The sequence below is a fragment of the Anarhichas minor genome, unplaced genomic scaffold (assembly GCF_050575085.1).
Source record: "Anarhichas minor isolate MPS153535 unplaced genomic scaffold, ASM5057508v1 ptg000003l, whole genome shotgun sequence".
Classification (NCBI taxonomy): Eukaryota; Metazoa; Chordata; class Actinopteri; order Perciformes; family Anarhichadidae; genus Anarhichas; species Anarhichas minor.
Window position 1 is genome coordinate 31,101 of NW_027466449.1, and position 14,887 is coordinate 45,987.

The 14,887-nt window shown below is 42.9% G+C and overlaps 1 protein-coding gene across 1 annotated transcript in view; it reads left to right on the top strand.

Moving 5' to 3' along the window:
- The first annotated feature begins 1,989 nt into the window (after window positions 1–1,989).
- LOC142960261 (plexin-A1-like) overlaps window positions 1,990–14,887 on the top strand; it is a 110,666-nt gene continuing 97,768 nt past the window's right edge. The window contains exons 1-5 of the mRNA XM_076102028.1: window positions 1,990–2,055; window positions 3,669–3,769; window positions 5,454–5,577; window positions 5,881–6,034; window positions 7,340–7,439. Of these exons, the coding sequence (XP_075958143.1) occupies window positions 1,990–2,055; window positions 3,669–3,769; window positions 5,454–5,577; window positions 5,881–6,034; window positions 7,340–7,439 (545 nt within the window). The remainder of the gene's footprint in view (window positions 2,056–3,668; window positions 3,770–5,453; window positions 5,578–5,880; window positions 6,035–7,339; window positions 7,440–14,887) is intronic.

A 14,887-nucleotide genomic window follows, 5' to 3' on the forward strand; every position in this document is an offset into this window, starting at 1 on the left:
TGATGATAAGTTCATAGTTGATGCAAAAGTATACTTATGTACAATATATTATGTTGAACATTGTTGCTCCTGGATGGATCACAGCCAACCCAATTATTTTCAACACAGCTCCATGTCCTTGGTCATGGTGCCACAGCACTTAAAAGAATAAACTTCATAATTCTCAAAATTCTGACGCTTTACTTTTTTATTAACAGCATTTACTTGTACTTTTACTTTCAATACTTAAGTACATTTAATATCAGAAAATTACTTTTGATACTTAAGTACAATAAATATCAGATACTTTAAGACTTTTACTCAAGTAGTATTCTAATAGGTGACTTTTTACTTTTACTGGAGTAGTTTTCCAGTAAGGTATCTTTACTTTTACTCAAGTATGGCTTTTGAGTACTTTATACACCACTGATCTCTACAACAAAAGGCAAAAAGAGGAATTGCAAAGCCAGAAAATCCTCCAGAGAGTTTTCAACCCGTGTCATTTTCCTGTATTGCACGTGCGTTCTGATAAAAATGCTTGCTGCACACGTAGACGACGCCGGTTCTAGGCACGGGCAAGGACGGGCCAATGCCGAGCTTCCTCGGAGAGAGTATTTAGGTGTGGAGTATATCAAACAGAACAAAAGGGCGAGGAAAGATGCCTCCCAAAATGTTCTGCTAGCTATCTACAGACTGCGTAGGCTAAAGGGCGCAAGACTTATTGTCCGATACAATAATTCACTACATGTTAACTGTCCTAAAGAACACTCATATTAACACGAGTCATTTGTGACTACCAACATCTCTTACTGCCCCTCCCCCACCCCATTCAAAGCAGTTCTAGAGCCCACGTGTCAGGATCCCCCAGTTTTCTCATTCTTCCTGCTGATACCTCACTTTTGTCTTTTAAGAAGCTCAGTTTTTAGTTTCGGCGGCTTATAAAAACGTAGCTCTGGGTTCTTTACCCTGTTGGTGGTGCCCCCCCCCTCCCCACACAGCAGCTTTTAGGCATGTTGTTTGCTAGCAGTGACAAAGTGACTTCACACAATACAAAGTCAATGGAGAGGGATGAATTGTTTTCCCCTCCGGTGTGGGCGGGACTTAAATGCGCTCCGTCTCTATAGTTGTAGAGATGTTTCAGCCTTAGAAGACTTGAGCTGCACTAGTATACTAATGTGGCTGTGCAGAAGGACTGTAGGAGTCACCTGATGGAAGCGCATATCTGAAGTACACAGTGACGTGGAAACCAACATACACATTAGTGTCTGATTAATCATGCAGCAGCCATTAAAAGAGCCTGATTTGCTGTTTGAAGGTTGAGAAGTTTAAAAAATAGGGGAAGAGTTTCCACTTTGAAGGTTTCTACACTGCTGCGCCTGCAGCTGCCATTAGAATTCACCCTCACCACCTCCCTGCTCACCCGGTGTGCCCCCTGCCTCTGCAGTGTTATTGATGTCGTACTTCACCTGACTGAGGCAGCTGGTGGTGCGTGCGTGCGTGCGTGCGTGTGCATGTCTTGGGTGGTCAGCGATGTATTTAAGTATTTAACAACTGCCCCAGAAAAACTTGTCTCAGACTCTCAATTTGGTCCAAAATTGTGACTTTATCGCTGCTGTGTGTGTGTGTGTGTGTGTGTGTGTGTGTGTGTGTGTGTGTGTGTGTGTGTGTGTTTGCCTGAGGCAGTTTTATGTCTGCCAATCCGTCTGTCACCAGCAAAACCGCTTCTGGCAAGTTGAGATAAAACACATGGATGCTGATAGACTGGTGATTTTTGAGATTTAAGAGAGTATGCCCGAGTGTGCACAGGTATGATTAAAGCGTTTCAATATTGCCCGCTTTATGGATAATTCCCCGGCGAGTGTTCTACAACCTGGGTGAAATTCGGGGTAACTCTTCCTGTTAATCGTGCAGACAGATGGCGGATGGTGAAAGTGCATGCAGCGGCAGAACACGTGTCTGTTTAATGACCAGTGCAAAGACAACTATCTGTGGAAATGAATTTGTGAAACGATGATTCCTCTCAGCCTCCCCTCTCTTATGTTCCTGTTCTTCTGCACTTGGAAGTTTAAGAGGCAGGTACATTTGGACAGCACTGTTTGATGTCCTTGTTAATACCCAACTTCTCCGATTTCCCCGAAGACATCATTAAAGTTTCATCTTATCTTCGTCATGCAGACACACAGATGGCAGCCGGTAGAGATTTAGACAAAAGGAGTAACCCTCGATGCTTATCTCGATGCTGTTATGGACAATAGAATATTCTTTGCAAGGGAGTCACCGATATTAAGCAAACTTAGTCCTTTTATGTTCTGATATGATTCTTATGTTCTAGTGCAGAAATGTGTCTACCATCTGTAAGTGTCAGTGTGAAAAACTACAAAAAATGTTATTGTAGATTAAGTATTACCTTTGCTCAATTTTTGACAGCTGGAAGAACATATTGTTATTATTCATTTACAAAGTTTCAAGGGATATCCTAGGTAGAAATTTGTGATCGTGAATTCTAAGCAAGACGAAATAGGTTCATAGCTTCATTAAAAGGCCTTAAAGGGACACTTTCATGTTATCATCCATACATTTGGGGGACTTTCAAGAGACAGGAACGGTCAAAAAAGAGGCAGAGATTCCATGACTTTCGGTCCTGAGTATGTGTCACCAAAAAACGCTGGGTCATACACTTTTTTCTGCAACTTTATCTTTAATATATGTAACCTCCCTGCATGGTTAATGCTTTCAAACGCCGTGCCCCTCATTCGTAACACAGGCTTTTAATTAACATGACTAATACTTTACAGCCATGCTAGCAGCTCTGTGAGGCTTTGAGCTAAATGCTAACATCAACATGCTAATATGCTCACAGTGATGGTGCTAACATATGTATGATGATCGGCTTTTAAAGATGTTTACTCTGTCCTTATTTCAACATGTTAGCATGCTAACATTAGCACTAAACACTAAGTACAGCTGAATATGAATGGAATGCCATTAGTTTCGCAAGTATTTGTTTATTTATTCCTCATGACTAGTAAACAGAGCGTAATGTGTAACATTCATAGTGCCTCTTCAATTAGTGGCTCTCAGACCAGCTTTCTTTCCATTTTAATCTGTTACGATTCAGTTCAATTCATTTGTACGCAAGAAAGAAAAATAGGTGATTGAGGAAAAAATTCTTCAACATGCGACAACGGAAAATGATCAATACAGCAGGAGGCCCAGTCTGTTTTCCAGATATTTCAGATTAATTTCAGCGAACAGTTGTGAGCTATTTACTTTTTCTAGATTATGTTTAGTATCTCTTGAATTAAACTGCTTGGTGGCATCAGTGTTCCCTGGTCCACTGGAGAACTGTGGGCAGTACTCAGTGTATCACAAAGAGATGTTTGTCACAGGGTGTAATCTGAACCCATGCGTGTGTGTGTTTACATGTGTTTGAACCTCTGCTTCTCCCCCTCTAGCTAGCCTCGTATGCGACAGCGTGGAGCTATAAGCAGCACGTCCAGAGCTGTTTAACTCTGATAGTCACAGTGGGCTTGTTCCCTTTAATCTCATATTCCAGGCGCAGGACACCTCCGGTAGATCCCGCGTTCACCAGACCTATACGGTTTAAGCTGTTTTGAAGGCGGTGTGCACAGCGGCGCTGGTGTGCAATATTAACCAGACAGGTGTGTGTATGTGTGTTTTATTTCCAGGTCACCCGTGTACCGGTGGAGAGCTGTGAGCAGTACAGCTCCTGTGGAGCCTGCCTGGGATCAGGGGACCCTCACTGTGGCTGGTGTGTGCTCCATAATGTGTAAGTACATGCATACTGTTCACTATGTTGTACTCTTGCAGTAATTTCCATGGTTACATTAAGTACGTGCTTTGCAGTTTATGATAATCAGTTACGGTGACGGACAGAATTATGGAGATTCTATCAATTCCGGCAACGGCCGCTGTCTGTCCGCCTGTCTGTCCGCCTGTCTGTCCGCCTGTCTGTCCATTCACTTGACCGCGATGTCTCAGGAACACCTGGAGAAAAATGTCATTGAATTGGGCACAGACCTCCACTTGGACGATCTGATTATACGTATTAAAAATGATGGAAGAAGAACATAAAAGGAGAGCTTGAGAGGGAAGTTCAAACCTTGCCGATATCTTCACCCTCACTGCTCGAAGTGGTCGTGCTCGTTGTGTTTCTGACATCAGAAGGTTGTGGTGGGAGGGGCTTCAAATGTTGTTTGATAATCTGACAAGCACAAGGTTCGAGTCGTACTGACCCCTTTACACTCCAAGCAGCGTCGATGGATTCTTTCTTTCTTTCTTGGATTCTTGTTCTGGTTCCATTAACCTGTTCTGCTAATTCTGTCTGAGACACTTGTGTCAATGAAATTACCATTTTTAGCAAATTACAGTTATATAACACGTTTAGATTTAGTGGGAAAGGTTCTGCTCCATCAGGGACGTCTCAGAGAATCAGAGATGCAACGAGGATTCTGTTGAGAAACCAAACAGAAACACACTGTACAATGCGGCCCGTTCTCATTTTCAACTCGCCACACATGGTCAGGACTCCTTGGCGCCACTTTTTAACTCACTGACTACACTTTGACATAACTTAGGCTTTAGCAAGATAACTACTTGGTTAGGTTTAAATAAACAGTTGTGTTTTGGGTTATAATGAGTGGTTATTACGTAGGCTACTTAATTTGACGTGACTCAAGTTCAGTACCTTACATAACGAACTTACTTGGGCTCAGTATCATTTAAATTATTACGAGTACCAATTCCAAAAAAGCTATCTGTCAGAGAAAAGGCGATCTCCTGTGTTTCTTGACCCAACTTCCCCCCCCCCGTCCTCCCCTCTACACAGACTTTGTTCTGAATGAGACCTAGCTGGTAAACACACACATAGAATCTTGGTAAAGTCATCGACGCCATAGGGTTGGCATGGACATGTCATCAGGGTAATAGTGAGAAGTGTCAGGTCTTAAAGGCCACCATGTACACCTGAGTTTAAACAATTGGATGCTAGCAGTCAGCTGATGAATGAGCCACCGATGGGGGCGCATGAATGAACAGCCGGTGCCAATCAGCTAATGCAAGCTTGACTTCAGTGCTCTACCTGAGCTAACGCAATGCCCCCTTTGTTTCTCACTCTGCTTTGACTGTTTCTATCTGCCATAATGACAGACAGCCTTTGAATTATTTATAACTCTGCATGAAACCCAGCATCCTGGAGCTGTTCAATAGATACTTCGGTTCAAACAACCTTGAATGTTAACTTTGTGAGTAAGGATTTTTGTTTTAAGTGAGAAGCGGCTGATGCCACCTTTTGTCCAGATAACTTTGCCCATGATACAAAGCAAGATGTTTCTAACCTAAACAATTAGTAAATAGGATCAATGTGGATTTGATAAACTAAAGAAATCAGAATTGAATCTTACCTATGAGGTTTGTGATTGGAGATGTGACCGCGGTATGTCGTCCTCCTCCAGATGTTCGAGGAAGGATCGCTGCGAACGAGCAGAGGAGCCTCAGCGTTTCACCATCAGAGCGGAGCAGTGCGTACGACTCTCCGTCCAACCCGACACCGTCTCCGTCACCATGTCGGAAGTGCAGGTACAGTGTGTTGGCGTATCGGCGAATGTGTGTGTGTGTGTGTGTGTGTGTGTCGTTTGTGTGACGGGGGGTAAGTGGAGGAGAGAAAGATGGACGGGACAAAGTGAGCAAGATAAATGTGAAATTAGATCCAATATAGCTTGTTCTTGAGTCATTCCTGGCAATCTGTCCATCAGTTTGAGTTTGAGCTGAAAAGCCACATCTGAGCCGACGTTTCTGTCTTGCTTACTGCATCACTAATAAAGTAGATTGATTTAAATGTCATGTTGTCCCTCACCTTTCTCCTTTCCTTCCTTCTCCTAGCTGTCACTTCAGACGCAGAATGTTCCCAGTCTGGCTGCCGGAGTGAACTGCTCCTTCGAGGACTATGTAGAGACAGAAGGACGCATCTATGGTGGAAGGATCTTCTGCCTGTCCCCTTCTACAAAAGCCGTGTCCCCCATCACACGAGACCAAGGTAAAAATAAAAATACCCCAAGAAAACCAAAATACAGAGTGTGAGTAATCTGTGGAAATGTAAAATTATGGAGTGAAGTTTCAAGATCTCTAACTTGAACTTTCTCAACTTTGTTCTTTCAAAATATTTTATTACATATTGGTATTTTTCCCAAAGACATTTTTATTTCTTGTCAAGTTTTATTTCATAATGACACTTTTCATAATGTTACAGAGAGTTGTGTTGTTAGCAGTCACCAGCCCCTTGCTTTTCAGCTAATCATGTAAACCCTGTCTCTTTAAAGCTAGCACACGCTAGCCAGTTAGCTCCTGTTAGCTAAACCAACAACAATGTCAAAGTTATTCTGAATGAACCAATTTGAAGGCCACAGCTGTAATTAATCACAGCACAGACACAGTAACTAAACCTTTTTAAACTTTGTTGAGCCTTTTCTAGCCAGTTAGCTTGTTAGCCAGCTAGGTAGGTAGCCTCTGTGGCCATGTTAAGCTAGATAAATGAAAATGACAGCTTTGAGAAGTTCAGTCTGTGTGTTAACTTAAAGCTAATTTACAATAGAACTACTATTATGTTGTTGTTGCTACAGATAACATGTGCTAACTAGCTAACTCTGTTTGTAAATGTGGAGCTTGTTTGTTAAAGAGGCATGTGATTGGCTGAAAGGTGAGAAGGACAGTGACAACACCACTGTCACAAAACAATTTATTTATAAGACTATTTACAATTATCAATCTATTTATCTAATATTGAACATGTTTGGGCTTCAAATATCTATCACAGTAAATAAGTCCTGCTAACAATTGCACTTTCTCGTAAAAAAAAAATACAAAAAACTTAACTGACATTTCAGACGCTTAACAAACTTTTGTTTTGGAGAGAAGATGACTTTAATTCATTGTGGGCTTCTCGGTTGAGCGGTTCTGTTTGATGCTGCACAAATATGAATTGTTTGCTTCATTCAGCCTGTTCGTTGTGTGAAACACGAGTCACTCTGCTCTTTAACAGCATCCATTTCTTTGTGATTCCCATAATAAGAAACTGCTGATTCATAGAACTTACTGCACAAAACCCATAAATGTAGATGGGCAGCTGAACCGCTTCCCCCACCGAGTAACATCTCTACCAAATTCCATTGATTCAGCTCCAGGCTTAACATGTCAGAATCAATGCCTGGGCATGATCCTGGGTTCATGAAACCATATACTTATTGTATATGATAATATTAATTGTATACTACAGAGATATTGGAAGGCTGTTGAAAGAAAAAAAACAATGACTGATAATATGGTGTTTTGTGGCTCTACGTAGGTGACCAACGTGTTATAAAGTTGTATCTGAAGTCGAAGGAGACGGGGAAGAAGTTTGCCAGCGTGGACTTTGTCTTCTACAACTGCAGCGTCCACCAATCGTAAGTGTTTTCTTTCAAATTAAAAAAATGAAGAGTTTGCTGCTGTGTGTGAGTGGAGGGGAATTAGAAGTGGATGAAAGGAGTGAGAAAGATTTTCTCAGCATATGTGCGACACCCAGGAAACAGACTGCAGGCTGGTGGAAAGCATTGATCAATAGAAGGGTGACTGTGGTTCTCTCCCAAAAGCAATAATGCTAAAATATTGGCCTGCAAATAACTCCTATAATGGAGAACCGAGAGAATGGCATGCAACCTTTGCTAATTCATTATTCAATGTATTCAAGCTTTTTACAAATCAATTAGTTAATTAAATCTCAAGCAATAAAGGGACTACCGGTGAGTGAAATAATAAATCGATTCCTAACCATGCAAGACCCAGAAGGGCAGCCAAGCTTGGGAGGCTAAAACATGTCAGTCGTGTTTCTTGGAAATTAATTGTCCCTAATTTTAGTATAGGAATACCGATTGGCTTTTCAGCACTGGTTTGAGAGCAGATTTAGTTTAGTGTTTTGTTTTTGTATATGCATGGCTGAACTTGTTGCTTAAGGAAGAAGAGCAGGGAAGGAGAGACACTGGAGAGACGACGTACACGTTTTTTGAAGAGACTGTTCTAATTTGGTGTAGAAATTTGTCATTAATCAAAGTCGATATTATTTTTTACTTGAGTTGATGCAATATTATTTGCAGTTGTTAGAGCTGAACAATTAATTGTTTTCTATCAAAACTGCAATTTTTAAGATTGCAATGTTCACAGTATGAGACCTTGAAGAGCTGTAGAGGTGATCGTTGTTTTAGTCGTTGGCTGCAAGGACAACACACAGCTGTAGCTAATGGCTAATTAACGTTAATTAGGTGAAGGGAACCGGCTGTTGTCAGTATAATGTAATCTGCTCTCTGCGTGCTGGTGCTGTACAGTTAATACTCCTCAGTAGATGCTTTTTTTCTCTTTTTAAGAAACTTTATTGTGTTTGTGAGTCTATAAGAGAAACGTTAGCTGCAGTGTTGGAGTGCAAGTGAGCAACAGCTGGCAGATGACAGACAGTGGTCCGAATCTTAGCTTTTTAGTCATACTAGTGTTTTAGCATTTCACCTTTAATAAACTTTGAGATAAGAGCTTGAGGAGTCAGGGCTTTAAAGCTGTCTTTCCTTCAAGGCATCTTTTCTGTCACACTAACGTTAGCTTCAGCTCAGCTAGATGTTGCTAAATGCTATCATATGCTAATTTACAAACAAATTACATACAGTATTCAACGTTTACATTTTTTTTTAAATGCACAAAATGAAATTCAAAACATAACTGACTATACTATTAGCTATAATTACTTTTCAAGTCACTATTTACTCAATATGCATCCAAAGCTAGGCTACCTGTAATACACAAACTTCATAGAACGCATAGTAAACCCTCGTGAATATTATATACTCGTGAACAGTTAATCAAGTGATAATAGTTACACATTTATTGAGACATTTTGGCAAATATGTTTAAGAGAAAGGGGCTGATATGCCCAAAAAGTCACTAATTTGTGGCTAGATGCCTAAAAAGTAAGAAAAAAAAGTACTTCAAAGCGTATCTTGTTTAATGATGTAGACAACAAAATGCAGGCCTGGAGTTTAAATGGCAACAAAAGTCATAGAAACATTTTTTTTTTCTAAAATGATTCAACAGTGGTTTAACGATTTTCAGTTGAAGTTACACAAAGAGGGAAGGGGCAGAGAAGAGCGAGAAGTGGAGCAGCAGGGAGATGGGCCTGATAATGAATGAAGAATGTGTTCTTAATTGACCTGCCTTGTTAAATAAAGGTTAAATGAAAATAAATACAATGTCATTTCCTAAATGACTCTTGGCTGCTGCTCTGAAGTCGCTGAGATTCACTGTTACACACACTCTCACTCTCTCCAGTCTCCTCCACCTGGCACGCACTCTCATCTCTCATTTAGGTATCTGCACTTTGTGTCGATACACCTGAAATGAAAATGCATCCGCGGCATACTCGAAAGTGGATTTATCTTACTCTTGCCAAGCGTAGATTGATGACTGCATTACTTCCTCCCCTAATGTTTACATCATTTATAATATCCTAAAATGAGAAAACAATCCATTTTTGCCCCCCCCCCCCCCCCCCCTCCCCTTCTTTCTTTCCTTCTTTCTTTGGAGACCAGATGAACATATCTTCTCTTAAAGAAAATAATTGAAAAAAGGGAAAGTGGAGTCAACATATTTGGACAGAAAAACAGCCAAACAGTACTAGTCTCCAAAAATGTCTTGTGTTCGTATGGTTTCCTGTGTGCATTTTTTTCAATGCATCTGTAACACCCGTCCCATGTAGCTATATAGTATTATGTGAATCTGCTAGGTGTAGTAGTACTATGGGCGGGGTCCTGGGTACAGTTTTAATCGTAATGGCGCGATTACCTGTTCTTATACATGAATATATTTATTCTTACAACTCTTTTTCCTTTATTATGAACACTAAAATAACTGGCGGTGCCTCCAATAGAATTAAGTAAATAAAAGGTCTGTGCCTCCTATTAAGTCCTTTTATCTTGTGTTTTAAGTGTATTTTACCCCTTTTAACCAGCTCTTATCAAAACATGAATGTGATTGACTTTAGCACATCAAATATACTTCCAATGCATTAGAAAAACAGTTTGGCATTTATTACATGCAGTCATCAATATACTGTGCACTCACAGTCCCACACACAATCAGAATAACCCTCGTTGCAGGCCTGAGTCGTGGATTGGGAGCGTAGAGGCCTAAAAACTGTGATGGCCGCTTCACTTGTTCACACAAGCAATAAACAAAAAAAAGACACGTGCACGTTTGTCAGTACTCACGAATCCAAGGCATATTCAGAGGGGAAAGTGAGGGGAAGCTGGGCAATGGACGGCAGGCAGGGTGCAGAAGAAACAGCAGCAACAGTCTACAGCAGCATACGCATACGCGGGAAACAGTTCTCCATAGTGGTCCCAAGGAGCTCTCCCGATCCTCACTTACAGTCGCAAACGTCCATCTCCTCTTATAGATCACAACAGTTCAAACCATCGGATAACTGGTCGTCAGCCATTAAGTTATGAACATTGATCTCTTACAATACTCACTGTTCAGTTATAATTCGCTTCTGCCTCTCTAACACACTGAGCGTGGCCACACACGACTAAGCCCCACCCCTCTACCTGAGAATGGGCTTGGATTGGCTGTTAGTTTCAGGACAAGCCAATTAAACAAAGAAAACAAAGATTGACATATAATACTGCTATACAAGTTAGGTTGTTAGGGGGAACCAAAAATGCTGAATCATGTACATGTATAGATCAATCAAACTATGCTCATTTGCATGAACTGTAACCTTTGAATAAAATAGATTATGAGTCTCTTATGGATATAAAGTTTATCCACCCATATCTATTTGTATCCATACTTTTAACTTTGTTTTTAGAAAACTATTTACATCCTGATGTCTAAATGAATTTTTTAGCCAGGGCTACACATCTAATGAACCATGAATAATAAGAAAGTAGCCCAGCAATGCATTAAATCAACTATATGGACAAGGAACTGAATTTAGACTCTGGTTCCTCTGTGAAGAACACTTCCCGGGCCAAAACACAGTTTATAACTCAAAACCACAGATTATGTCCATGACCTTCAATTCCTGAATCACCAGCGTTACAAGCGACTTGTGATAAGGAGTGTGAAGTGCACTTGTCCTGCTTTGGTTCCCTTTCATGCCACCATCCTTCCCTCTAGACCCCCCGGCCCTCTTTTCCTCTTCTGCCTTCCCACCTTCCTCTTGTCTGCCTATTACTTTCTCCTCTTCCATCCCTCTCTTTGCCCGTCTCTCCCTCCCCCCCCGACCCCGACCCCTCTTTCCCCCTCTCCATCCCCCTCCACCTCCCTTTTCTTGCCCCTCTCTTGTTCATCAAGCCCATTTATTGCCTGCTCTCCGCTCCTGGCCTTGAATATATCTGCATAGTAATAGGCCGTTAATTAGCTCTAGCCGGGGTGCCTGTGTGGAGATCGTCATAATGGAGTGGGCTTGGAGAGAGAGAGCTCACCTGGGCCACTTGTCAGGGCCTCCAGGCCTTGTGCAGTGGCTTTGATTCATTTTGTGAACGTGTGTGTGTGTGTGTGTGTAGTATTCTGTTTGTTCCCTGTGAGCTAGAGAGCGCACAGGATGTGTCAAAGTAAATGCACCGTAGTGGATATTTATGCATATTTTTGTGGATGCACAAAGTGCATTTCTCATTTCTGTGCGTACGTGCGAGCGTGTGTGTGTGTGTGTGTGTGTGTGTGTGTGTGTGTGTGTGTGCGTGTGTGTGCGTATGCTCTGCTCCCCTGATTAACCAGCCCACCTAGCCCTCCTCTCACTCCTGCATAAACAGGCGGGCTGCTGTTTAAGCCTTTGATGTTGGCTCCGCTGGCCCTCACAGGACTCTGCAGGACTGTAAGACTACAGTGCAGTTATCACCGCAGCAGCTGTAACGTAAACCCATATTTTATACACCCCCCCCCCCCCTCCCCGCGCTGTCACCTTTCGCCTCTGAATCTTTGACTCCGCCCTGCAGGAAGCCGTGCGCAGTGGGCCAGCGGTGTTCAGTGGCAGATAATGGAGTTCTCTTCGTGGGCGGGTGAAAGTGCAGCACGGTATCGACACTGATACACAAGCAGAGTAGCCCGCAGGCAAGCGCCGGCGGGTGGGGGGGTGGGGGCTCTTGCGCAATTTCACACAGCCCCTGCTCAAAGGCGGATGCAGCACCTGCATCACCAGCCTCACACGCTCTCACGCAAACAGGTGCACGCACAGTCAGAAGGAGCACACACAGACGGCACAGCAAATACAGCTGCAAGCTAGTTACATACTGTTTTAGAAATTTGCATTTTAAAAAAAACAATTTGAGGTTTGGAATAGTTTAATTGAGCATGCAGGAGGAGGAATAATGCATCTTTAAAGAGAGACAAATGGGAGCTGGAGGGGAAGAGCGGATCAAGGAAGAAAACTCCCGAGCTGGTGAAAAGACGGCCGAGAAGGAGGCATGAGGAGGGAAAGAGAGACGTAAAGCGGAGCATTGTGTTCATTGTGTCAGGAATAATGCGTCCCACTCAGCTAAAAGGTTAGCGCCGCAGCCTCGGGCCACCATGACCATTACAATATGAAAGGGCTCCGAAATCTATGCGGTGACGAGAGGCACTTATGGGAGGGGACCAGCCCACGCTCAGGCCCCCCAGGCAGGGCTCTCACTTCCAGGCAGACCGTCCAGAGACCCATAACTACGTTATATATATATGCATGCTGGCAGCTTTTGGGCTTATCTTGTTGGAACCAGTTCAAGGGTCAACGTTTCTGTGTTCACATGACAATTGGTTTGATTTTTGTGGCAAATGTTGTGTTGGTTTCAATTGTTCAATACGTGTGACCGGCTTTAATTAAACTGGGGGGTTGAGACTTACTGCTGTTGGACGGCGTAACAAGATGCAATCATAATGTATAATGTCTCTAAGTCCCCGGTTGAGTGTCTTAACTTCTCATTTGGTTCCTGTTCTGTATAACTTAACGACGTATGCCTCATTTTATGGCCGCTCACTGTGGAGCTTTATTGGACAAAACACAAAGAGGGCTATTTATAGATCACGCAGCACAGCCGGTCTCATAACACCAAGAACAACTTTATTTATGTAGCACTTTTAAAAAACAGAGTTTACAAAGTGCCAGCTCAGTAGATAACTACTGGATACTTCATTTGGATCGGCACTTCGGCCAGCGTTTAGATCCTTCCTCATTAGGAACATAACTGCAGCTCTACCCGTGACTCCCTCCACATTGACCAGAACGAAACGAGCGCCGTCACGCACGTTTGCGCGGGGCCATTGCTCGCGTATCAGCAGCTTTGTTCCATCGATCCGGCCGCGCCAGGAACAAAAGCTCGGAGAAGAGGAAAAGGCGTTTGACCCGGCTCTGTTGCAAAGGCCTTGTTAAATAGCAGGGCCGGGTGGGGGGGGGGGGGGGGTTATTGACTACATTGCAGCAACGCAGCCACTTACCCGAGCCAGCCGTCCAGGCATTGACAGCTCAACCGTGGGACAGGTCTCCACTGCCCAGGTGACCCAGAGGAACGCTACCATGTCAACACTGGCGACGGCTTGCTTGCATGCGTGTGTGTGTGTGTGTGTGTGTGTGTGTGTGTGTGTGTACAGGTGCGTCTCAGTCTATGTGTGTGATACTGCTGCACACACACACACACATACACACGGCTGTGAATGTGTGGGCACACGTCCCTGCAACAAGAAATTGATGAACCCCGGGGTTAATAGTGAGGAGGAACTGGCTCACCAGCTCTACTAACAAACAGCAGACTGTTAGCATAACCTCAGTCCGCCTTGCTCCCCACGGAAATCCACCGGCATTGATTATAAACCTCCCACTGCAGTTCAGTGGAGTCTCAGCAGCTTATCGCTCAGCTATATGAAGCCCCTGTCACCCTGCCTCTCCAACACAGGCCATTGAGGAGTTAACCCTCTGAAATCTGAATAAACCCGGGGACAGAGGGACAAAGACACAACGCGGATTAGACTGAAATCCAATTTAAAGTGTTTCTGGAGGCAGGGCGGCATTGTGGGCTGAGCATTGTCCTTCAGTTTAGAGGACCCCCCGACCCCCCCGTGATGGCTCATTAATGTGGTGCTTTTGCTCTAGACTTGTCGGAGAACACTTGTCAGTCAAACAGTGAAGGCAATTTCTTTTTCTTTTGCTGTTAAAAAGTTTGAAATTTGTGTTTCCAAGTTAACCCCGTTTAGCAGCTGATTAGAACAGGACAGTATTTGTTAACTGGACACTGGATCACTGGTGTGTTGTGTCTGTCACTAGCTAGAGTTTACCTTGAACCCGAATGCAAACCTAACGTTAAAAAGAGACTTCTTGTAGCTTTAAAACTGAGTCCGGTCTCCTGCGTGAAAGTCTGGTGATTTAAAGGTCCTCCCATCGAACCCCGCCCTCCTCACTGCCTGACTTTATCGCTCCTTAGACTGTGACACTTGTCCCGGCTCACCAGTACGTGGATTACATTCAATCTGATCACGTGGGTTATGTACGATTTATAATGGATTACTTTTCGTTGGTGTTCTGACGAACAGTGTACGAGAACAGCATGTTCAGTTAAATGCACCGTAAAACCATAGCAAACAAAAGAAATGACAAAAACACACACACTGTAGAGTCCCAAATGTTCTGCAGGTTTTTCACTGTTGGCAGCTTCTTCCTTTTACATTACATGCTATTTTAAAGAGTGTAGTTTCTCAAAATTCTCAATTCATGGCTTTAACATTAATAATAAAGAAATACTTCAACATTTTGGGAAATATGCTTGCTGATAACAAATGGATCTTTTGAGCTTTAGGTGCATTTTGTTTTAGCTTTTAACAGAGTCCGGCTGGCTGTTTTTTCTTT